This window comes from Cetorhinus maximus, chromosome 33 (assembly GCF_964194155.1).
Source record: "Cetorhinus maximus chromosome 33, sCetMax3.hap1.1, whole genome shotgun sequence".
Classification (NCBI taxonomy): domain Eukaryota; kingdom Metazoa; phylum Chordata; class Chondrichthyes; order Lamniformes; family Cetorhinidae; genus Cetorhinus; species Cetorhinus maximus.
This window is the reverse complement of record NC_135911.1, coordinates 7975818-7999579: the sequence shown is the minus strand read 5'-3', so window position 1 is coordinate 7999579 and position 23762 is coordinate 7975818. Positions and strand designations below refer to the sequence as shown.

Genomic DNA, 23762 nt, shown 5'->3' with positions numbered 1-23762 from the left:
GATGGGCCGAAGGGCCTTTTTCTGTGCTGTAGACCCCTATGACCAGTTATGCTGGATGTGAGAAAAGCAGAGGAATACCCCAAGGAATTTTGTTGGAGCTCCTATTGTTTCTTATTTACATAAATGTCCTTGATTCAGAAAACAGAACTTTTATTTCATTCATCCTTGGGATGTGAGTGTCACTGGCCAAGCCAGCATTCATTCCCCATCCCCAATTGCCTTGAGAAGGTGGTGACCGGTTGCATTCCAGGTTCCTAGTTACGCCCACAGTGTTGTTAGGGAGCGAGTTCCAGGATTTTGACTGAGCGACAGTGAAGGAGCGGTGACATATTTCCAAGTCAGGATGGCGTGTGGCTTGGAGGGGAACTTGCAGGTGGTGGTGTTCCCATGTGTCTGCTGCCCTTGTCCTTCTGGGTCATAGAGGTCGAGGGTTTGGAAGGTGCTTTTGGAGAAGCCTTGGCGAGTTGTTGCAGTGCATGTTGTATCTGGTTATATGCTTCAGCCACAGTGCGCCAGCGGTGGAGGGATTGAATGGAAGATTGTGGAGTGTAATGATGCAAACACAGGAATTACAAGCAATGTTCAGATGTCCCTGTTCACCTTTGGCCTCTGGGTTGCACTGGGGTGGAAATGAGACAAACATGTGTCCCCACACATGCCCATCCAGTTTCACATACCCCCCTCCATATAGGGTAAGCATTGGGAATACCTTTCAAATAACAGATGTGTGTCAGCTAATGTATTTTCCACCATTTGGCACATGGCAACACTGGATGAAGTTTATTCATTGCAGGGCCCATGCTCCAGATTTTGAAAATTTTATTTTATTTTATTGGTGTCACTGGTATCTCCTGAGGTCACCGGCAACGTCACATTGTCTTCTGCTAAAGAGTCCATTTGCTCGGTCTGCAATGAGTGCACTAAAATGATTGGAATGACTGAGAGGCCAGAGGACAAAGTTCCACTTATTCTGAAGATTCACCTTCATTTTCAGGACAGGGAGATCTGGGTTGATGATTTCAAATGGGCAGAATTGTGGCTAATGTAATGCTGTAAGGCCTTACCCATTGTCACCAACTATCTTCTAGGTGTGCGAGGGAAGGAGTAGGGAATAGTGAAAGTTCCAATGCACAGAGATGGGCTTGTTAAGGACAGAATTTTCTAACGTGGAACAGAACAGCAACATTTTTAAGACCAAACTACCTTCATCACAAATTTAATAAAGCATCACAATATACTCCTCAAAATGCTGAGGGTTCTGAGCGCAGGTAGTTTGGGAAAGCACGTGGGGCATGAATTTCAATATGTTACCCACCTGTGAAAATGGCATCTGCCCATTACAGAAACCGCCCCATGGCCCTTTCCCACTTGATCCAATGGAGAATGAAAATCTATAATGGGCAGTTGATGCACAATGCCAGGTTTTACACCAGCTGGCAAGTTGAAAATCTACTCCATGACATCTCTGAATAAGAGGGGAATTTAAAAGCACATTAAGCCGTACTAGTCCAATGTGTTTTATTAAATGTTGTTCCTGAGTGATGTTGTGAGGCTCCACATGGATGGAGCTAGTTTATTGCCTTTAAAATAGAATAATTTATTTCAATATTCTGTCCAAGGTTGATGATTCATTCTTCATTTCCAATTGTATTCACAGAACCAATCTCCTCTGTGTATATTACATCCAATGTTTCAAATCCAGTGCGAGAGAATGGCTCAGTTTGTCTGACCTGTAATGTAGTTGGAGATTGCACTGGGATAATTTGGTCTTTCAATGGGAGCGTTGTCCCCAGCAATGAGAGGATATTACCTTCTTCAGAAAATGTCACGTTGACGATCATTGGTGTTGAAGTATACCATACCGGTGAATACCAATGCACTGCACACAGTCCTGTTGGTGTAAAAGCAAGTGAGCCCTACTTTTTGCAAATTGCTGGTGAGTACAGTGAATTCACATTATTCCTATTGAAAAATACATGCTAAATGTTGTCCGATGACAGTCAGTGAACTCCTTGGGACATTCTGACCGTGTTAAAAGCACTATATAAATGCAACTTGCTGTTGTATATTTTAATGGAACTAATCCTACTGCAGCAGGGTTATCTTGTGACATGCAATATTAGTTAAATTTCTTTCCTGTGCCCTTCAACCCAAATTCTTGTACCTTGTAACTCGCTGGGTAGCACAAGCTGATGTATGTGTGGTGAGGCCAACAGAGTATTTGGGGGCTTTAGTCAATGTTGGAAACAGAATTATATCCCCTCACCAAATGAGATGTTAGGATTCAAAGAGAAAACCGGGGGGGTTGTGGGGGGACAGAACTTTGGCCCTTGGCACGCGGGATTGGCGGGGGTGGTTGGGTAGCTGCCCACCGCTCGCGATGGGCTGCGCGCCGCGATTTTACGTGTGCGGGCCAATTAAGACGCTGCTGCGGAATGAGCACGAAGGGGCGGGCAGGTGCTCGATGTCCGCCAGGTCCCAGAGGCCGATTCGAATGCGCCTTTGGCAGCCCTTGGAACGCTGCCAGCGGAGGAGGCGGAAGCCGTGATGGGGAGCGTAGCCGGTGGACACGGCGTGGGGCGGGAGGGCAGGTCGGTGGGGCATTTGGCCCCACGCTTCTCTAATGGGTGGCTGGCTGCCCTCCTGGAGGAGGTGGTAGTGAGGAGGGAAACCCTTGTCGCCAGGGAGGAGGAAGCCCCCCTCCCCCCACTACTACCTCGCCAAAAAGGCCTGGGAGGAGGTGGCATCCAGGGTCAGCAGCCACGATGTGGTGAGGCGCCCGTGGGCGCAGTGCCGGAATCGCTCCAACGATCCCCTGCGATCGGGAAGGGCGGGTACTGTGTTGCCGTGGGTCACTTTGCAGAGCAGTTCAGAGCTGCTCACCCCATCCCCACCATGGACCTCAGAGGTGTTAGCGCATAAGGTGAAGTGATTCCAGCACTGTGCCCACGTGTGCCTCACCGCATCGTGGCTGCTGACCCTGGATGCCACGTCCTCCCAGGCCTAGTTGGCACACAAACTGCCTGTCATCTCTGTGGGCTCCTCTCAGGGCGCTCCGCTCAGGTCGGCATCTATCCCCTCAGCGTTCTCCTGACCGTGCTCGTCCTCGGACTCACTACTGGACTCATCGTCTGTTGCCTGTGCAGCTGCATCAAGATCTTCTTTGTCCACTGTGTCCCCCCTTTCCAGTGTCAGATTGTGGAGAGCTCAGCATGCAACCACTAACAGTAACACACGATCTCGGGGTACTGCAGTGCACCCCCTGAACGGTCCAGGCATCAGATGCGCATCTATGGTCCTCTCTACCACAGCCCTTGTGGAGGCGTGGCTCCTATTGTACCGCTGCTCAGCCTCTGTTCTTGGATGGCGGAGAGGCGTCATGAGCCACCTTCTGAGGGGATAGTACTTGTCACCCAGCAGCCATCCATCCAGCTGGGCTGGAGTACTAAAGAGCCTCAGCACATGGGAGTGTCTGAGGATGTAGGCGTCGTGGGAGCTGCCTGGGTACCTTGCACAGACTTGTAGAATCAGCATCCTGTGATCACACACTATCTGCACGTTCATGGAGTGGAAGCCCTTCCTGTTGACTAAGGCACCGGGCTTACCTGTTGGCGCCTTGATGCCCACATGTGTTCAGTCTATTGCACCCTGGGTGCAGGGGAAGCCAGGAAATGCTGCAAAGCCTCTGGCTCACTGTGTCTGGCTGGCCTCGTCTGTATGGTGGTGGATGAAGGTCAATGCACGCCTGAACAGAGCGTCTGTCACCAGCTTGACACAACTGTGCCAGCTGATTGGGAGACTCCACACAGATCACCCACTGAGCCTAGGAAGGAGCCAGAGGCACAGAGGTTGAAGGCCACTGTGACATTCAGCGCCATTGGCATGGGGTGTCCACCCACACAGTCAGAGCTGATCTCAGGGCCGATCCTCTGACAAATGGAGGTCACTGTCTCCCCTTGAGAGGTGGAGCCTCCTTCGGCACTGCACCTCAGACTTATCGAGGTAGCTGCTTCGCCACCTGTAAACCCTGGCAGCAGGATAGTGGCGTCTTCTGTGGCCCCTTCCGCCTTGGACATCCTGTTGGCCCTGCGCCCCCTGTGCCTGTGCCTCTCCTCCCACAGGTCACTCCCCTGGAGGCTGAATAGGGACACCTGGCCTCCTCCCGCTTCTGGCCCTCTCTCCCTCCTCAGAGGAGGTGCATCCAGCGGAGATGACAATCCCCATTCCCAGGGTAAGGGAAGGCTGCCTGATACCTGGAAGGCCCCAAGTGGTATGAATCCTCCGGGGACCTGGAAAACAACACTGAGCCCTGAACTGAAGCCTCTTATTTCTGTCAATGCAGCTCTGAAGCGAAATGAAGATGCCCTGCTCACAAAAGCAGCCAGCAGCAAGTTACATCCTAAACTACAAACTACTCGCATTTACAATCCCACTGACCCCTCTTATCCTGCCCGTGGGTGAGGTTTTTGAAATTACGGCCTTCCTGCCTGCCCATTTAGCCCGTGCGACGACTTGAAAATTGCATGGACCACGTAAAGTCAGAGACAATTGGTGTCTTAACTGGCCACTTAATTCATGGTGGGCGTGCCTCCATCTTCATCGCGCGCCTGCCTAGCGAAATGTCGCGAGAGTGTGTGTTGACGTTGGCACGCTCAGCCGACGTCAACGCACTTCATTTTATGCTCGGGCGTGTCAGGCATGTGCCCACGCGCCAAGCTAAAAGTTCTAGCCCAGAGGTATGGCAGAGAACGAGGCAAATCAGGAACAGAGAGAAATAAGTGAGGGAAGTGTTATGGCACAGCTGATGGCAAATGCTGAGTTGTTCAAATCCCAGAGGGAAACCCAAAACAACTGCTACAACTTGTTTTGCGATTTGTATAAGTTTCGAGATGCATGCCCTGAATTCAATAGTAATAAGACCACCGAGTCTTATAGGTTTTTTACAAAACTAGATTAAACATTTATTAATAAAAGAAATGATTTTAAATGCATACATAGATCTACAAATTGCTACTATATTAACTTCTAAATCTCCTAATCAATCTATCTCACAGTTAGACTTTTGTTAAGGCAACAGTAAGACACATAGATTTTAAAAGACCCAGGCAAAGAAACACGATACCCTGAACAAGTCAAATTCAAAGTGAGTTTTTTTTTAACTTCAGTTTGTTGTAGACAGCAGCTTGAGGCATAGATGCTGAAGGCTTTTCACACTTGTTGGATCGTAAAAATGCCTACCCTTACACACAGCTTCACTCCTTTATACATATTTTTCCCTTTGGATGCAAATTCCCATTTTTTCACTATGTCTTTGAACTTTACCTCCCTGATCACAAAAACTTAGCATAGTACCCATTTTACCAGTAATCTTTGGGAAAAATAAACACACTGTTCCTGAACTTCACCTGGCTAGGTGACACATTTCACCCCTCCTTTGAAAACAATGTAGTCTGGTTTATTTAAAAATGCAAATCTCCTTTTACACCTTACATTCTAAACTTCCCCCATGTTTACATCAAAGCCTTCAGACCAGCTGCCTTTAATCCAATTAAGTCTCACATTCATGCACACACACACACATACAGACACAGGTACCACTATTTTATAATAAATTCCAATAACTTTATTAGAATTGTTATATCTTCCTGACAGAAGAAAGATCCAGTTGAGTGAGAGAGGGAAAAAAAAGACAAATAAAACAATTAAAACATTTTAGAATGTGTCTTTTTAAAATCTGTACGATTTTACCACCTGAAGGAATGAGATTCAACAGGGTCAGTTGTTCTGTTTCTGGTCCAGAGGTTGATTGGCATTGAATTAACAATTTTTTAAAAATGTGTCTATGGGATGTGGGCATCCCTGGCTAGGCCAGCATTTATTGCCCATCCCTAATTTTTCAGAGTCAACCACATTGTCTGGGGTCATATGTAGGCCAGACCGGGTAAGGATGGCAGATTCCCTTCGCTAAAGGGCATTCGTGAACCAGATGGGTTCACCTCATTACGAAGGCTACTTAGCCCTCTTAATCACAAGACTTAACTCTCTGTGGTGACTTTAATTGGCAATTAAGGTGCAAATCTTGCATGGACTTCAAAACAGTAGGGAGTCAAAGGGCAAGGTGCTATCTGTGCAAGGCAAACAGTGTAGTGGAGTAAATTGGCCAGCGAGTTCTGGGAATTTGCAAGTCATGGCGTATTGCTTAATCACTGAATTTTCTGACTGAATGATGCCTTAATAATGGTGCATGTCAACATGCTGCCATTTTTCCTGCAAGGGTTGACCCATTATTTTGCAAGAATGATAAATTGGCCCTAAGAAATGCCCATGATTAATTCTTGTTTAGCTATGTGTGATGGTGACAGAACTTAATGGGCCACTTCAGAAAGTTGTTCCATAGCTCTGCATATTGCCCAAAATCCATGGTCAGATCATTGTTTACATTCAAGATTCCCATTTGACCTATTGCATTGCTCAATGTTGGCATAAAACTGTGATGGCCTCATGGTTGACTTAAAGCTATGTCCAAAAATGATGGCAGCAGAAGTTTGAACAGAAAGCACAAACAAGCACCAGCTAGTCACTGATATGACTCTGTACATATGTACCAAACAACATCAAGTGACTCCATCTGAAATAATATAAATGTGTTGGAACCCTGTTGAATTTCCTTGTTTAATTGCAATCAGCCTGACCTCCGATGATACAAGGAAATCATTTCCTAGATCATTGCATACCAATTCATTGAGGAAAAGGTACTTATCTACCATTTCAAACCCGACCATCATTAAACGAGCAAGGTTTCCACCAACAGCAACAACACTCATGACCAGATAATCTGTTTCAGAGATGGAGGGATGAATGTTAGTTCATAAGGATACTAGGAATACCTCCCTGCTATTCTTCGGATAGTGCCATTGGATCTTTTGCATCCGCCTGAGAGGGCAGACGGGACCTGAGTTTCATGTCCTTTTGTTTTGGAACTTAGCATTCCTGACAGGGCAGCACTCCTTCAGTACCGCACTGATGTGGCATTATGTGCTCGGTTTGTTGGAATGGAATTTGATTCCGTGACTTCCTGACTCAGAAAGCAGCCTGTTATCAGCTTCTCTAAAAGTGCACATTATCCTCTTGACCGTGCGGTTGGTGAAGGTGAAAATGTTATTTATGAGGGAAGAGTTCTCTTGGCCATGAAAGAACCATTTGAGGCGAACTAATTTATTATCCGACCAGAGAGCTAAACACATTTCTCCTTATTTAAGGAAAGGTGTAAATGCATTAGAAGCAGCTCAGAGAAGGTTTATTAGACTAATACCTGGAATGGGTGGGTTGTTTTATGAGGAACGGTTGGACAGGCTAGGCTTGTATCCATTGGAGTTTCGAAGAGTAAGAGGCGACTTGATTGAAACATAAAAGATCCTGGGCAGTCTTTAATAGGGTCAATGTGGAGAGGTGTTTCCTTTAGTGGGAGGATGTAGTACGATGGGCCACTGTTTAAAAATAAAGGGTAGCTCATTTTGGACAGGGAACATTTTTAAGGCAGATTCTCGATTAACAAGGGGGTGAAAGGTTATCGGGGGTAAGCGGGAATGTGCAGCTGAGGTTACAGTCAGATCAGCCATGATCTCATTGAATGGAACAGGCTCGAAGGGCTGAGTGGCTTACTCCTGCCCCTAATTCGTATGCTCGTACATTTATGTTATTATTACAAAGAGCGCTTGTGAGTCCACTAGGAGAATCATAATACATGAACTTCTTTTACAGGTACTTCTGATCAGGGCTATACCAGGGCTAGCATGGTAAAATTGGTCATAATTCTGGCTATACTCGTACCATTTCTGCTGACGTAAGTAACCCCAGCCTGCATCATTTTACCCTGCCCGATCTAACCGTGCTATCCACTTAAAGAAAAGCGAGCAGCAATTTCAAATAAATGCATCATGCTTGTGCACAATTATGTTCAGCAAAATAAGTGACAGCCATTCGCGGACTCATTCCTCAGGGCAATGTCTTGACCAATCAGGGTCAAGCTGCCTGGCTTAAATTTCAAACAATGCTTGGCAGCTAACTGTCAGGCACCATCAGTGGTGCATTCTCCATGGCAACGCAACTTGCCAACCAATCATCACTCTCTTCACGTGCAGTATAAATTGTTGTTTTCCCCCTCATATTGGTACGCTTGCGTGTGTCCTGATGAGTGCAAGACCAAAATCTTCGACATGTCTCTTTTTTCAGCAATTCTTATGTTCAACCTCTTAAAGTAGGAAAGATAGCTAAGCTGCATTACTCCGTTTTTTTTTCAGATGCTGTGTAACCCTTGCCAGGATCAGGATACACTGCTGTGATCGTCAATGTTCCTGCTACTTCCTCAGCAGGCAAGACTCAAGCTTTTTTTCAGAATATGGCTGTAGATTTTCAAACCTGTCACCTGAGTGGTAAAAGTGTGTGGGCACTGTGGGTCAATTGCAAGTTGGAGAGACAACACCATTTTTCATTAGAATTTCCTGAACTGGTGATTGTCCCCAAAGGAGGGTGGTTTCTGGGCCATACTGAATTGACTTGAGTTTTTTTTCCCCTTCTATTGATTTTTGATGTGAGGGACACTTGGACGTGTTGTATAATGGGTGGTTAATTCTACACCGCCCAAAGTTTAAATCAGTCCCGGTGAGTTTCTTTCCCACGGGACAAGCTGAAAACCTACTGCAGCTTTTCCATCACAGGTTTGGTGCAATGAAATGTCACCATCAGCCAAACTTAAGTTACACCCCTGCAAACATATTGGGCAGAATTTTGCTGTCGGTGAGCAGGAGACAGGGCCCATTTGCCAACGCCTAAAATGACACGGGATGATGTCAAGCGGAACCCCCGATGTCACCCTGCCCCGTTTAAATTTTCAGGAAGGCGGGCAAAAATCAGCTGCGGGCCCGCCGATCTGTCAATGGCCACTTGAGGCCATTGACAGGACCATTTAACCAATTAAAGGACCTGCCTGCCCAACCTTAAGGTTGGTGGGCAGGTCAGGAGCCCCAGCGGCAAATAGAGAAAACATGAAACCTCATCCAACGGCGGGGTGAGGTTTCATGTAGGGTTTTGAAAATTATAATAAAGTTGTTCTGTAAATGATGAACATGTCCCAACTCATGTGACATTGTCACATGAAGGGACATGTAAGGGATTTTTCTTTTCTCTATTTTTAATAGTTTTGGGCGATCTCCCTGAGGCTGCACTTAGCCTCAGGGAGATGTGCGCTCTTTTGTGTGCATGTGTGAAAGAGCGCACGCTCGGTTTCAGGGATTCCCCCCGCCCGCACAGGGAGTGCATAGCACTTCCCGCCGGACGTCATGCTGCGTGGGCCTTAATTGGCCCGCCCACATAAAATGGTGGTGCGGCCTGCTTCGCAGGCGGCGATTGGCTCCGTGCCCGCCAGAGATTGGGTCGGGCCCGCCCGCCCGACAGGCAGAAAATTCAGCCCATAGATAATTTAGCTGCACCTCGCACATGAAGCTGTCAAAAAGATTGGGATCACAATCCAGCAGGTAATTAGGAAAGCTAAAAGAATGCTATTGTTTATTGCGAAGGGAGTTGAATACAAAAGTAGGGAGGTTACACTTCAGTTAGTACAGGGCATTGTTGAGACCACATCTGGAGTACTGTGTACAGTTTTGGTCTCCTTATTTAAGGAAGAATGTAAATGTGTTGGAGGCAGTTCAGAGAAGAGTTACTAGATTGACATCTGGAACGGGCGCATTGTCTTATGAGGGAAGGTTATCCTGTATCCACAGGAGTTCAGAAGAGTAAGAGGCGACTTGTTTGAAACACATAAGATCCTGAGGGGTCTTGACAGGTTAGATGTGAAGAGGATGTTTCCACTTGTGGAAGAATCTAGAACGAGGGGTCACAGCTTAAAAATAAGGGGGTCGCTCATTTAGGGCAGGGTTGAGGAGAAGGTTTTTTTCCTCTCAGAGGGTCGCGAGTCTTTGGAACTCTCTTCCTGAAAAGATGGTGGAAGAGGAGTCTTTGAATATTCTTAAGGCAGAGGTCGATCGATTCTTAATAAGTAAGGGGGTGAAAGGTTATCAGGGGTAGGCGGGAATGTGGGGTTAAGGTTGCAAACAGATCAGCCATGATCTTATTGAATGGCAGAGCAGGCTTGAGGGGCCGAGCGGCCTCACTCCTGCTCCTAATATGTATGTTTGTATGTGTGTTCATTGCCCAGAGCTCACACAGATAACAGGTTTCCATAAAATAGCAACAAAAGGATTGTTGAATGTTAAGTGCTGGGCACGTAAGTAATTTGCATTGAATGTAAAGCAAAGAAATGGGCCATTCGGCCTGACTAGCCCATGCCAGTATTTATGTTCCACAGTAGCCTCCTCACAATCTTTTACATCTCAGCCGAACATCACAATCTCTTGCACTTATCTAAAATCCTCTTAAAGACATCCTCCTGCCCAAGTTGATCCTATCCTATCCTGTCATGTCTCTATCCCTGTTCTATCACTGATTTTGATTTATGGAATTGTGGTGAAACATTTTGCAAGTTTCCCTTTTTTTTTGCCCTCCCCTCCCAAAGACTCTTCTCAACTGTCATGTTGATGAATCTTTGGTGGAACACACTTGGTGTGCACTGTGTGCACATCTGGCTTCTGTGTTACAAGCGGGATATAGGGGCAAGGGGGAAAATACAAAAATAACTCACAAGGATTATACAAGAACTGGAGACTGTGGGGGGACTTTTACGGCCGTGTCACGGTGGGGGTTGTGGGGGGGTGGCAGGGCCATGAAATGCAGCGATCCGTCCAAAAGCCCATTGACTTTGGCGGGACCGGAAAATCCCGCCGGTGAGAGGGGCCATAAAATTCCGACTTATCTCCATCATGGAAGACTAAACAACTGGGGCTCTTTACTCTGGAAAAGAGAAGCCCCATTGTAATGGCGGCCCTAAAATTATTAAGGGATTGGGTGTTTCTGGTCGTGGATGGAGTCCAGTGATAGGGATCAAAAGTATAATGTAATCAAGAAGTAGGGAACTCAAGAGGAATTCCTTCATCCAGGGAGTGGTGGGAATGTGGGACTCAGTGCCACGTAAGGAGTAGCCAAGGCGAATAGCATTTAAGGGGAAGTTAAGTAAGGTATTTGAGGCAGAATGTAATGGAAAATGATGCCAATGGGTTTGATGACAGAGGGCTGGAGAGGATTCGTGTGGACCGTAAACACTGGCACAGAGCAATTGGGCCGAGTGGCCTTTTCCTGTGCTGATAATTCTATGCAATATGCAAACATAAAATTGCAAATATCGAGATAACCCTGAATTCCCCTGGTCAGCATCCTAGTAATCTGGTTCCTTGTCAAAACGTGGACTGATCCTAAATTAGATAGATTTTTTTTATTGTGGGCTGTTCCAGAACTACTTTTAGGGGTCAGGGAAAAGAGTTCCTCTGGATGTCACATTGACGTCAACTACTTCTGACTAAATGCAACAACCCCTCCTCCCCTCCGCCTCTAAGATTTGACTCCCTCCCTCATTGGCTGATGGGCAACCAAGATTGTCTACTTCAGTGTACACACCTTTAGAAATGGGTATTTACATGGTCCAATACTACATCAAAATAGAATAATTCCTGTGCTATTAAACTTTGCCGTCAAATTTGATTAGTAGACAATTCGCTTTTAATTTATATGATCTGTACTAACAAAACAACAGTTGTTGTGAAATTTATATTGCTTCCCCAACAGGTACCTCTTCTATTACTGGGTGTCATGCTGCAACAGAGATGCTTTGGAGAACATCTGCGACAACCAGGAGACTGGGTAAGAGGTGCCTCCCATAAGAAACAAGGGCATTCCTCCTTTGAAAGCAGAGCTGATTCACAGGGCCAGTTTAAAATGCATGCAATGAGATTATTCTGTCCACGTCAGTGTGACACTAGCAAGGGAACTCTTGAGGTATGGCATGAGCTGACCCCACCCCCCTGATCAAGCACAATGAGATTTCCTGGAGGGCTCAATGCCTTGCTGCTTGGGTTCGATACCAGGGGCAGCTTTTAACCTCGGCTTGCTGCCCATGGTAAAACAGACGGCAGATCCTGCGAGGGGAGGGGTGGGGTAGAAACATTGTGGACGCTCGTTCCCAGTTAGGCAGAAGTGCGCTGTCTTGTGACGAGACAGTTAAACAGGCAATTGCAAACCTTATTCTGTCTGTCCGGCTGGAAGACAAAGTGATCCAGAATTCACAGCTTTAGCATGAATGCACCTTCGACATGAAGTCTGTGCATAAATGTGCGAGGTTTTTTTTGGTCCAAAGAGTCCCTCAAAATTGGAGTGTTAGACTTCCCCCGGTGCCAACGCCAATGTTTACTTTATTTTTGGTTCCTCGAGCAACTATTAGCTCCTTAGAAACTCCTGTTTCTTTTCTTTTAATAGTTTTGCTTATTTTCATATGGTCTGGTGCTGCGTATCTCATTTCCCATATTTTAGGCTGCTCAGGCTGGATCTTTGCTACAGAGGCAGCCAGCTCGAGTTGGCAAGTTTTCCAACCCACTGATTAAAGGCCTGCAGATACCGTGACCTCCCCTCCCATGAGGAGGGTGTGGGATAGAGTCAGGTCCTATGAACCCCCTGAAACAGAGCGTAGGTGGCCCCAGGGGTGGTGTGTGCTTGTTAGAAGGCCCATCTCGGCTCTCTAAGTTGTGTTGTAAGACTTAAAGCCCTCTAGCCCTCACCCTTCACCCTTCACCCCCCCCAATCCACTCCCCATAGTCCCTTATGCCCTCCATTCCAACTCATGCTCCTCCACCCATCCACCCTTATGCCCTCCATGCCAAAACAATGCCAACTCACCCAGTATTCACCATGGGCAGACCTCAGGAGCCATGTGGAGATTAAATCAAATAAAGTGCTAAAACTCATTATACAGACTTGAGATATTAAAAAGTACCATTCATGAAAGCCCATTCAAAGCTTTTAAATCTCAAGTGTCTAATCTCTGAGAGAAACAAACACACTTCTGTTCATACACCACATCAAAAGCAGCTACTGGATTCATTTAATAGGTTCTTTAAGCTGTCAATCAAACTATGAAGTCAGAACCTCCTACTGAGATAATTGTAGCTTTTGAAAGTCAGCCAGTGTTCATAAAGATCTGTTAGGAAAATGTCAACAAATAACTATTGGAACTGCTCAAACAGATGCTAAACCACCAGGCCTATCAATCAAAGCAGCCTAGCAGATGATTTTTTTTTTAACTAACTGACATCTGTAACCAGTTTTTTTTCACAGTTTAAAGGATGGGGGATTTGATAAACTTCAGATCATGACAGTTAAACAGACCTGATCCACCCTATAAACTATAAGAGTTTACGTGTGCTCTATAAATTTGTGACTCTCACATTGCAGGTTAGGGGCATTGCCACAGCCAAGATGGGGACTGTTTGAACTCAGCATTGAGTTCAAGTGGCCCTGCTGTGTTTGGGTTTCCCTCTTGTGCGAATGTTGGCCCACCCCTCTCCCCTACCTGCAAAGATGGGATCTGTCAGGAATGGGGGGCGAGACTTGCACATCCAGATCCCGCCCATCATTTCTAAAGGTCTGTGGAGTCGCCCCAACTCCGTGATAATATGGCCCCTTATCTGTTAGACCCCCCTCTGTCTCCCTCCACCGCTATATTTCTTTTTTGATCCTGATACCCCTGCGAATTTGCCCCCATTGTCACATCACTCTTCTCACTATTTCTGCAGTTGCAGTTTGGTCATAAGTGCAATCTTCTGCATCTGCCCATATCCACCCCAGTTCCTCCATTCCTCCCCTTGAAACTTCCTCTTCAAATCCTCCTCCAGTTCTTTTTATGGATCTCCTTTCGACTGTATAATATTCAATTGTCTTTCATTCTGCACCTCAAAATTTTAATTAAACCAAGTGTCATGTTTATTTGTTCACTCCTGTCTGTATCGCGTATGCATAACTTCAAAGTAAGGAAATTGCCTGGGATACAAAGGGAGGCAACAGCCAGCATAAAATGAATTTTTGATCACCACGCAATATTAACATGTTGCTTTTCGCAGGAATTATAGAAAGACTTGCAGCACAGAATGCAACTGGTCAACCCATTGTGTCCGTGCCTTCCTGTTCAACTTGTCAAAATTCCCGTGTGCAGAATGTCAGGTTGTTTGTTTCTCTTATTTTGCAGCAATCTTGCAGGCACATGGATAGCATGCTGCTCCAGCAGGTCGAAGAAAGAGTGTGACTCACCGTGCCTGGAGGAACCCAGGTAACAGCCTCGTCACAGAGAAAATCATGACAATGTGAAGGGAAGGGAGAATTGCATGTGTGTATGAGCGTGTGTGTGTGCGTGCGTGTGTGTGTGTGTGTGTGCATGTGTGTGCGTGTGCATGTGTGTGTGCATGTGCATGTATGCATGCGCATGTGTATGTATGCATGCATGCATGTCTGTGTGTGTGTGTGTGTGTGCGCGTGGCTGTGTGTGTGTGTGTGTGTATGCATGTGTGTGTGCATGTGCTTGTGCATGTCTGCATGTGTATGTGTATGTGTGCATGCATGCATGGTCTGTGTGTGTGTGTGTGTGTGTGTGTGTGTGTGCAATTGTGTGTGTCTGCAGAGGTTCTGTATTCTGAATATTCCCGTCCTACATTCTATTTTACCACTCTGCAATGTTTTCGCCCATCCATATAAATTTATTTATATGATAGAAGCAAAATACTGCAGGTGCTGGAGACCTGAAATAAGAGAATAAAAAGCTGGAAGCACTCAACAGGATGTGCAGCATCTGTGGAGGTTGGCATAGTTAACAAATTGGAGTTCCAATGAATGGTCATCAGCTTAAAGCATTAACTCTGGGGGCGGGTGGGAGGTTTCTGGCCCCAACTCCGGTGGGCATTGTCGTGGGCAGGATGGGAAAATTTGCCGAGCAGTTAAAAGTCCCACCCGCGACGATGTACGTCACTGTCGTGGTCAGAAAAATCCTGCCCTCTGTTCCTCTTTCCACAGCTGCTGCGCAACATGCTGAGAGTTTCCAGCATTTTCTGTTTCTATTTCATTTTACGCCATGCATTTTCGCATTTCATGCCCACTTGATGCCCTCACAGGTGTCACTCGCCATGCGCAAACTGCAAATTATGCCGACGGTAGTTTTTGATCATCGGGAGAGGCTTATCCAACTATTCTATGATAAATGTATTGCTTAATTGATATATTTCCCTTGGGACCTAATCCACACTCCCACTATTCGATTTCTTTCCAAGATTGGAATGGCTGCTTTCAATTTGCAGGGGATGGAACCCATCACTTGATTCATGTTGTTAATAGCCTTGCGTGCACTGGATTGTGTATGTGAATGATCAGCAGTCAATCCAGATCCTTTTCCGGCCTTGTTACTGGGCATGTCCTTTTAATCAGGTGGATTTGCTGTCTCTTGTTCACACATGAGTGAGCTGGACAATTTACATTTTCAAATGATTCGCTTAATTAGTCTGCATGTTGTTTGTCTCCTTCACATCTGTCCTATGGCCACGTTCTGGAGCGCATGTTGTAATATTGCAAGTGTTCTCCTTCATACACTTTATGTTAGCGGTTAGAGGACTGGTACTGTGCACTGACCCATCCATTCATACGCAGGACCCTGAGCGGCCTTTCGGTGTCATGCTGCAGCAGGGTGTTACGGAGCAAGAGCAACTTGCAGGATGAAACTAAACCAGAGTAAGTCTTAACTTTGGAGCAGAAACATAGAATTTGATTTAGTCTGAATTGCAAGAAGCACAACTGAACCCAAAGCCCGTGCAGTAGACTCGCCCGTAGGAAGTGACCTTCCTGTCCACACGCCTTCTTTTGTTGCATGTTTAAGTGAGAAAGGGTGTTTGCACACAAGGTCTGAGCCAGTGTGTCTAGTCCACATGAACTTCACGCCCGGCTGGCTGTTTTGCCAATTATCATGAAATGTGTCCTCCCCTTGCCAACCTTCCTGCCGCTAGAAACACTATCAAAACTCCTCATCATTTCAAACATTGTGGTTAAATCTCCCCTTAACCTACCTCTGCTCTAAGGAGGAGAACCCCAGCTTCTCCAGTCTCTCCACGTGACTAAAGCCCCTCATCCCTGGTACCATGCTAGTAAATCTCATCTGCACCCTCTCTGAGGCCTTGGACACCTTCTTAAAGTGTGGCAATCTGAATTTGACACAATACTCTAGCTGAGGTCTAACCAATGGTGTGTAAGGAGCATTAGCAGCTTCCTTGACTGTGTACTGTATGATTCTAATTATAAAGCCAGGGGACCTGTACGCGTTTCTCACAGCCTTATTGATTTCTCTTACTGCCTGCAAACATTCCTTTGTGTGTACATCCAGGCCTCGCTTTTTCCAGCTTCCCCCTTAAGACTGTACCATTTAGCTTGTTGTGCCTCTGACCCCTTTAGTTCCTTATCAATTGAATCACTTCACACTACCCTGTGTTAAAATTGAACCTGTTAAGTATCTTCGCCTTTCACTAATCTTTCCATGTCCTGCCAAGGTTTCCTACTGTCCTTCTCAATGTTTCCTACATTTCTAAGTTTCAGCTGGAAACCTTGAAACTATCCCTCCTATACCAAGTCCAGGCTATTAATGCACATCAAAAGAGATGTGATCCTAATACTGACAGCTGGGGCACACCAGTGTATACTTCCCCTCATGTGCTTTGACAAAAGTCTTTTGAGAATCCACATACACAAATTCAATTCTACTATCTCATCAACCCTCTTTAGTACTTGGTTTAAGAGCCCGATCAAGTTTGTCAGGCACAATTAGCCAACACCAATTTGTTAAAGGCAGTCTTAATCAACTCATTTTCTTCCAAGTGACCGTTAACTTTCTTCCAGATCATGATCTGTTGTGGCTCCCAGCCACTGACCTTGGGCTGACTGGCATGTAGTAAAAAAAACTTGCATTTATATAGCACCTTTCACAATTTCAAGATGTCCCAAAGCGTTTTACAGCCAATGAAGTACATTTTGTTATGATCCCAGCTGATGTTACTACTGAACAAGCCTGATCCCAGGATATAACCCGGCTTGATAGTTCCTAACTTTTATTTTTTGTTTAGATATGTGGAGAGAGGGGCTACTGAACAGAGTTACAGGAGTCAGCCAATGAACGTTTTAAAAAAGAATAAACATTTATTGGACAAGAAAAGATGAACTATGTTACAATACTCCTTCAGCCACAACTATACCTTTACAAATATAAATAGATTTGTAAGGATAACACGAGTTACAAAAGCTATCTTATACTTTAAAATGTTCACAGTAACTACACAATCCATGTAACCCAATAAGTGACCTGTGGTCAGACACACCACACTCTGAAACCAAGTGACAGATGCCACTCCAAAGAGATGCTATGATGCTATGAATCTCTCATCAATTTCTCCCAGACACTTGTCACACCGTGAGTCAAAACCAGTCTCACCAAACTCCGTCTTTCAGATGAAAGTTTCCAATCTCCACTCTCCAAGAACTTGCTTTGGAATTTTCTCCCAAACCGATGCTTTCTCTCAGGCGCCTTCTGCAAGGGTCCACCTCCAGGAATTCAAACTCTCCTTCCGATGTCCCTCTCCCCTGGGTCACGACATGCATTCAAGCTTTCCTCCACTCTCTCTCACTGCTTCAGCCATCAACAGTACATCACTGCTTCACATTACCAATACCAAAGAGTTACAGACCTTCAGCCATCTCTTTGGACCTTCTGGCCTCTTGCTTTAAATCTGCTTCCTGCAGCTTTTCTTCCTTACATCTTGAAGCTTGGGGACTTCCTTTGCTCCTCACTCTTAACTTCCCTTAACAGGACCTTTTCTGGGTTCCTGTCCTTCCTTTGATGAGAAGGTCTTCTTGGGGCTTTCCCCTGTTCCACTCTCCTGGATTTTGGGGACTTTCTCCTTTAGTTTGGAATCTGCTATCTATCCCTTTTCATGTCCTGCTTGTACTGGCACCTTCCTCCAACTGCACTCAAACTGCTGTTTGTGTGTGTGTGTGTGTGTGTGTGTGTGCCTAGACCCCTGTTGCTAGGCAACAGCACAGTTTTTTCTACTCTTGTGTTTGCTTTAACTTCTCTTCAAGAGTCGTAAAACTCACTAGAAATGCAGGTTATGCAAACAGAGCTTTCGACCTGCTGTTTCCAATCGAAAATCAAACTAGGTCCCAGGTTTCACCTTTTAACCCACAAATAGAAAAAAATATAAACTAAACTTAAACTTAAAGACATACCTTATTCCTAACACCCAAATACACATATAATTTACTTAAACTATCTCTATTTCCTAACAATTTGAAGCGTTGGGTGGGATTTTCCGCTCCCGCCCGCCCACCGCTGGGATCTTCTGGTCCTGCCGCAAGTCAATGGACTTCTGGCTGGGGTGCCGCCTCGCCCACGGTGGGTCTTGCCCGGGACGGAGCCGGAAAATTCCGGCCGCTGTCACAGTTACACTATGGGAGACGCCACAACCAATTTGACCACAGCAAGGCCCCACCAACTGTAATGAGTTAATGAGCAAATAATCTGTTTCGGGTACGTTGGTTGGAGGGTGCATAGTGATTCTTCTTTTGGTACCTCTCTCCCTTCTCTGTGTAATTTGCGAGGGTGATGTCGGAACTGTGTAGCTGTCAGGAAAGGCTGAACAAGCTATGTGTTTTCTATAGCAAAGAGAAGGTGGAGGAGTGACCTGATAGAGATATTTATTAATTAACAAGAGGTTTGATAAGGCGGACGGAGAGAAGATGCTTCCGTCTGTGGAGAAAATCAAGACTAGTGGGTTATAAATATTAGAGAGTCACTGATAAAATCCATGAAGGAATTCAGGAGAAACTTCTTTACCCAAAGTGGTGAGACTGCAGAACCTGTTGAGGGCAACGGCTTAAATGCATTTCAGGGGAAGCTAGATAAGTATGTAAGAGAGAAAGGGATAGAAGGATGGTGTGGGATGAAGAAGGGTGGGAGGAAGCTCATCAGATGGGCCGAATGGCCTGCTTCTATGCTGTAAGCTCTATGCAACTCTATGTATGTTTACTTTCTCCTGCCTTCCTATTTTGAAAAGGGGCGTAACATTTGCAGCCCCTGGCACCATTCCCATTTCCACGAGAGTTAACAGATTGCGGGCACCTTTAGTTGAGTTTCCTAGGATGCATATGAGCCAGGTGGGGGTGGCATTTCTACATACAGTGCTGCCAGCCTTAGGAAGGACGTTATTGCCAAAGAAGGGAGTGCAACGAAGGTTCACCAGACTTGTTCCCGGGATGGTGGGACTGTCCTATGAAGAGAGATCGGGGGAACTGGCCCTATATTCTCTAGATTTTCGAAGAATGAGAGGTGATCTCATTGACACCTACAAAATGCTTAGAGGGATAGACAGGATAGATGCAGGTAAAGTGTTCATCCTGACTGGGGAGCCTAGAACCAGGGGACACAATTTCAAAATAAGCCGGAAGCCACTTAGGACCGAGGTGAGGAGAAAATTTTTTTCCTCTGAGGGTTGTGAATCTTTGGCATTCTCTACCCCAGAGGGCTATGGAAGCTCAGTCATTGGGTGTGTTTAAAGCAGAGATTGACAGGCCTCTAAACTCCAATGACATAAAGGGATATGGGGATAGTGTGGGGAAAAAAGGCATCAAAGTGGATGATCAGCTATGATTGCATTGAATGGTGGAGCAGGCTTGATGGGCTGAATGGCCAACTGCTCCTATGTCCCTACGTTCCTAACCTTCGTACCTACTCTTCATTTATTTTTATCCTATCCAATTGCCCTGCTACTTCCTACTTCTGCTTTTTTAAGGCAGAGGCAAAGTACTCATTTAAAACCTCAGCCACACCCCTCTGTCCCACAAGAAGATTAGCTTTTGCCCCTAATTGGTGGCACCTTCCTTTGACTCTCCTTTTACTCATTGTCCGTTTTACGTGTATATAAAAGTCTTCAGTGTTCCGTTTTATGTTACCTGTCAACCTTTCCTCTTATCCTTCCCGAACTCTTCTCATTCCGGTTTTCCTCTGCTTGACTGTCGGCCATGTCACAAACCTTGACGTTTTGCCGTAAGCCTCCTTTCATCCTGAAGTGACCAGCTGGTGGCTTTTATCTTCCAGGGCCCACGGTGGCGTCTTGCTCTCCTGCTGTGGTGGCCGGTCGCCGGATGAATCGGAGAGGAAAAGGTAAAGGTTAAGATTCTGCGGGAGTGGAGGCCCGTTTGCTGTGTGTTGAAGGGTCATGAGGACTCGAAACGTCAACTCTTTTCTTCTCCGCCGATGCTGCCAGACCTGCTGAGTTTTTCCAGGTAATTCTGTTTTTGTTTTGGATTTCCAGCATCCGCAGTAGTTTTTTTGTTTTTTTTCTCAATTCTTGTGTTGGCCGGGCTGGCCAACGGCAGCTGGGGAACTTGCACCATCAAGTCTGCTCTTCCCTCCGGCACGTTTGTGGATGCCACGTACCAAAACAGTCCATTCCTTGGGACTAGATTTTCACTTTGTGATTCGGCGGGTATTTTCTCTAGGTACATTTTGGGTGAACTTCAACTTTGGCTGGGGCACAAAATGGGCAGTCACGGATGGGTAACCCATGATACCATTCACCCAAATTTTTGATGAAGAAACTGAAATGAAAATGGGCAGGGCGCGTGATGGGCAGCTGATCCACTGCCCACCTGTTCTATGTTTCATACGGACATACGAAATAGAAGCAGAAGTAGGCCATTCGGCCCCTCCGCCATTCATTAAGATCGTGGCTGATCTGTTAGCGTTTCTAATCCCACATTCCCATCTACACCCCCCGGTAACCTTTGATCCCCTTGCTTAACAAGAATCTATCTACCTCCGCCTTAAAATACTCATTGGCCCCGCCTCCACCTCCTTCTGAGGGAGAGAGTCCCAAAGTCGCACAATCCCTTAAAGAGAAAAAGGTTTCGCCTCATCACTGTCCTAAAAGGGCAACACTTAATTTTAAAACAGTGCCCCCTAGTTCTGGACTTACCCACAAGAGGGCGGGTTTCAAAATAATTCTTCACGTCCACCTTCTTTCCACGTCCACATTGTCAATACCATTCAGGCTCTTAAATACTCCAATTAAGTCACCCCTCATTCTTCTAAACTCTAGTGGAAACAAACCCTGTCTGTCTAACCTTTCCTCATAAGACAACCCACTCATTCCAGGTATCAATCTAGTAAACCTCCTTTGAACCACCTCCAACACCAAAACTGCACACAATTCTCAAGATGTGGTCTCACCAATGCCCCGCATAACTGAAGCATAACATCCTTACTTTTATGTTCAGTCCCTCTCGTAATAAAGGATAGTATTCCATTAGCTTTCTTAATTACTTGCTGTGCCTGCATACTCACGATTTGCCACTCATGCACTAGAACACCTAGATCCCTCTGCAGCTCAGAATTCTGTCGATGTTTTCCATTTAAGTAATACTCTGCTTTTTTATTCTTGGTGCCAAAGGGAGCAAGTTCACATTTTTCCACATTATACTCCATCTGCCAGATTTTTGCCCACTCTCTCAACTTATCTATACCCGTCTGGAAACTTCTTATGTCTTCTTCACAACATACTTTCCTACCTGCCCTTGTGCCATCTGCAAATTTAGCTACCATGCCCGAGTTGGATTTCACTGTACCATATGTGGGGTTGGGGTAGATTTTCAATCTTCAGCCTAGATGTAAACCTGGCGTTTATGAACAGTTATCAATGGAAATAAAAATTAGGGGATTTTTGAGTTTCTTTCTCAAAATGAAGCCCGTTAAGCAGCCTCCATCGCCACATCAAGTGACCGAATGTTTTCTGGATTGTCTGAGGAAGTCCAGCTGTGCAGTTTTAGCTAACTATAGCCCAGCTAGCAGCCTGGCCCTGAGACTACATGGCATGTGATAGGACCTCTTTTAGTGGTATATCATTTTACACACGTAATGAGTAAGTGTATATCTGCTGAATCTTCATAAACATGTGGTCTACAGAATTGAATAGGAAACCCAAGCTGAGTTCTGTTGATATTTGGTAACTTGTTGAAAGTAATTCTCATTTTCCTGATGAACCCAGAGGCCAAAGGGTGATGAGTAATACCTTGAGTCTTTAATTTGCTGGAAACAGGATAATGGAAAATATTTCATGGTTGTTTTTTTTTTGCATGAAGGCATTGGCTCTGTCACGGAGTACATTTCCACAAGTGCGCTTTCTTTCTCCCACCTTCACATTTCTAAGCAGCGTTCTTAACAGTCGGGCTGTAGCGTTAAATGTGGCCGAGCCATTGAACTGTAATAGTGGTGGTTGCGGGTATCCTGGCCAAGCCTGGCCTTGTCGCCTTGCCCTCAGAGATACAACCGCAGTTACAGGTCACCAGCCAAAGATCGTGGGCAGAATTTTGCCCTTGGCGGGCGGGCCCAGCAGGCACGGGAGGGAGTGGTCTGGGAGTCGACTGCTGCCCGCGATTGGCACCGCGCTGCGATTTCACACTGGCGGGCCAATTAAGGCGTGAAACACGAGCGGCAGCGCTCAGCGTTGCCTGTGCGGGGGTGGGAGGTGGCGGGGGGGTGGTGGGTGAGTGGATGAGGAGGGCGAGCAGGACAGGTGGGGCGAGAGGGAAACTCCGTGCATGTGCATGAATGAGCGCTTCATAATCTCCCTGAGGCACAGAGCTGCCTCAGGGAGATGAAGAGGTGTAAACAAAATAAAGAAAATTAAAATGTAATGAAACATGCTCCTTCGGGTGACTCTGTCACATGAGCAGGGACATGCTATTAATTCAATTGCCAAACTTTTATTGTATTTTTATTTGCTTTTGCAAACCTCGTCCCTCCCACTCAACCTTTTCGCCTGCCCGTCAACCATTAGGAAACATTCAGCTTCATTGATTATTTAATGACCTTAACAGGCCTTTTAATTGTTGGTGGATGCACTGCCGACTCCGATAGTCGAACTATCGCGCGACTGCGCGTTGACGTTGGCATGCTCGGCCGACCTCAACACGCCTCAATTTACGCTTGAGCGGGTCAGGTGTGGGCCCACCCGCCGAGCGGAAATTTCTGCCTCACGTGTGGGAAATCTGGCCAAATTTCCCCAGGCCTATCCCTATCCCAGAGGCCCTCAGGCCCGTTGTCCTCCCCTTTGCTGCCCTAACCCAGAGAAGAAAGGGAACAGTCTTATTAAATGGCGCAGCAGGCGCGAGGGGCTGAACGGCCTACTCCTGCTCCTGAATATAAAAAAAAACAAAATACTGCGGATGCTGGAAATCTGAAATAAAAACAGAAAATGGTGGGGGGGAGAACTCAGGAGTTTCGACAGCATCTGCGGAGAGAGAAACAGAGTTAACACTTCGAGTCCGTATGACCCTTCTTCAGGGCTGAAGAGAAGTAGAAATGTGATGAAATTTATACTGTTTAAGGGGTGTGGAGCAGGTGAAGCTTGAGCAAGGCCAGCGATAGGTGGAGGCTAAAGAGAGATTGACAAAGATGCCATGGACTAAAAGACAAAGGGAGCGTTAATGGTATTTTCTTTTAGTCCATGACATCTTTGTCAATCTCTCCTGAGCCCCCTCCTATTGTTGGCCTTGTTCAAGCTTCACCCGCTCCACCCCGCTCCCCCCTTAAACAATATACATTTAATCACATTTCTAATTCTCTATAGCTCTGAAGAAGGGTCATACGGACTCGAAACAATAACTCTGTTTCTCTCTCCTCAGACGCTGTCAGACTGAGTTTTTCCAGCATTTTCTGTTTTTACTCTGCTCCTTGCTCCTATGTT

General features: G+C 46.0%; 1 protein-coding gene across 1 annotated transcript in view; it reads left to right on the top strand.

Moving 5' to 3' along the window:
* LOC144671548 (uncharacterized) overlaps nt 1-23762 on the top strand; it is a 48781-nt gene that overhangs the window by 4234 nt on the left and 20785 nt on the right. The window contains exons 4-10 of the mRNA XM_078533501.1: nt 1658-1936; nt 7762-7843; nt 8301-8372; nt 11734-11808; nt 14183-14263; nt 15628-15708; nt 20114-20179. Of these exons, the coding sequence (XP_078389627.1) occupies nt 1658-1936; nt 7762-7843; nt 8301-8372; nt 11734-11808; nt 14183-14263; nt 15628-15708; nt 20114-20179 (736 nt within the window). The remainder of the gene's footprint in view (nt 1-1657; nt 1937-7761; nt 7844-8300; nt 8373-11733; nt 11809-14182; nt 14264-15627; nt 15709-20113; nt 20180-23762) is intronic.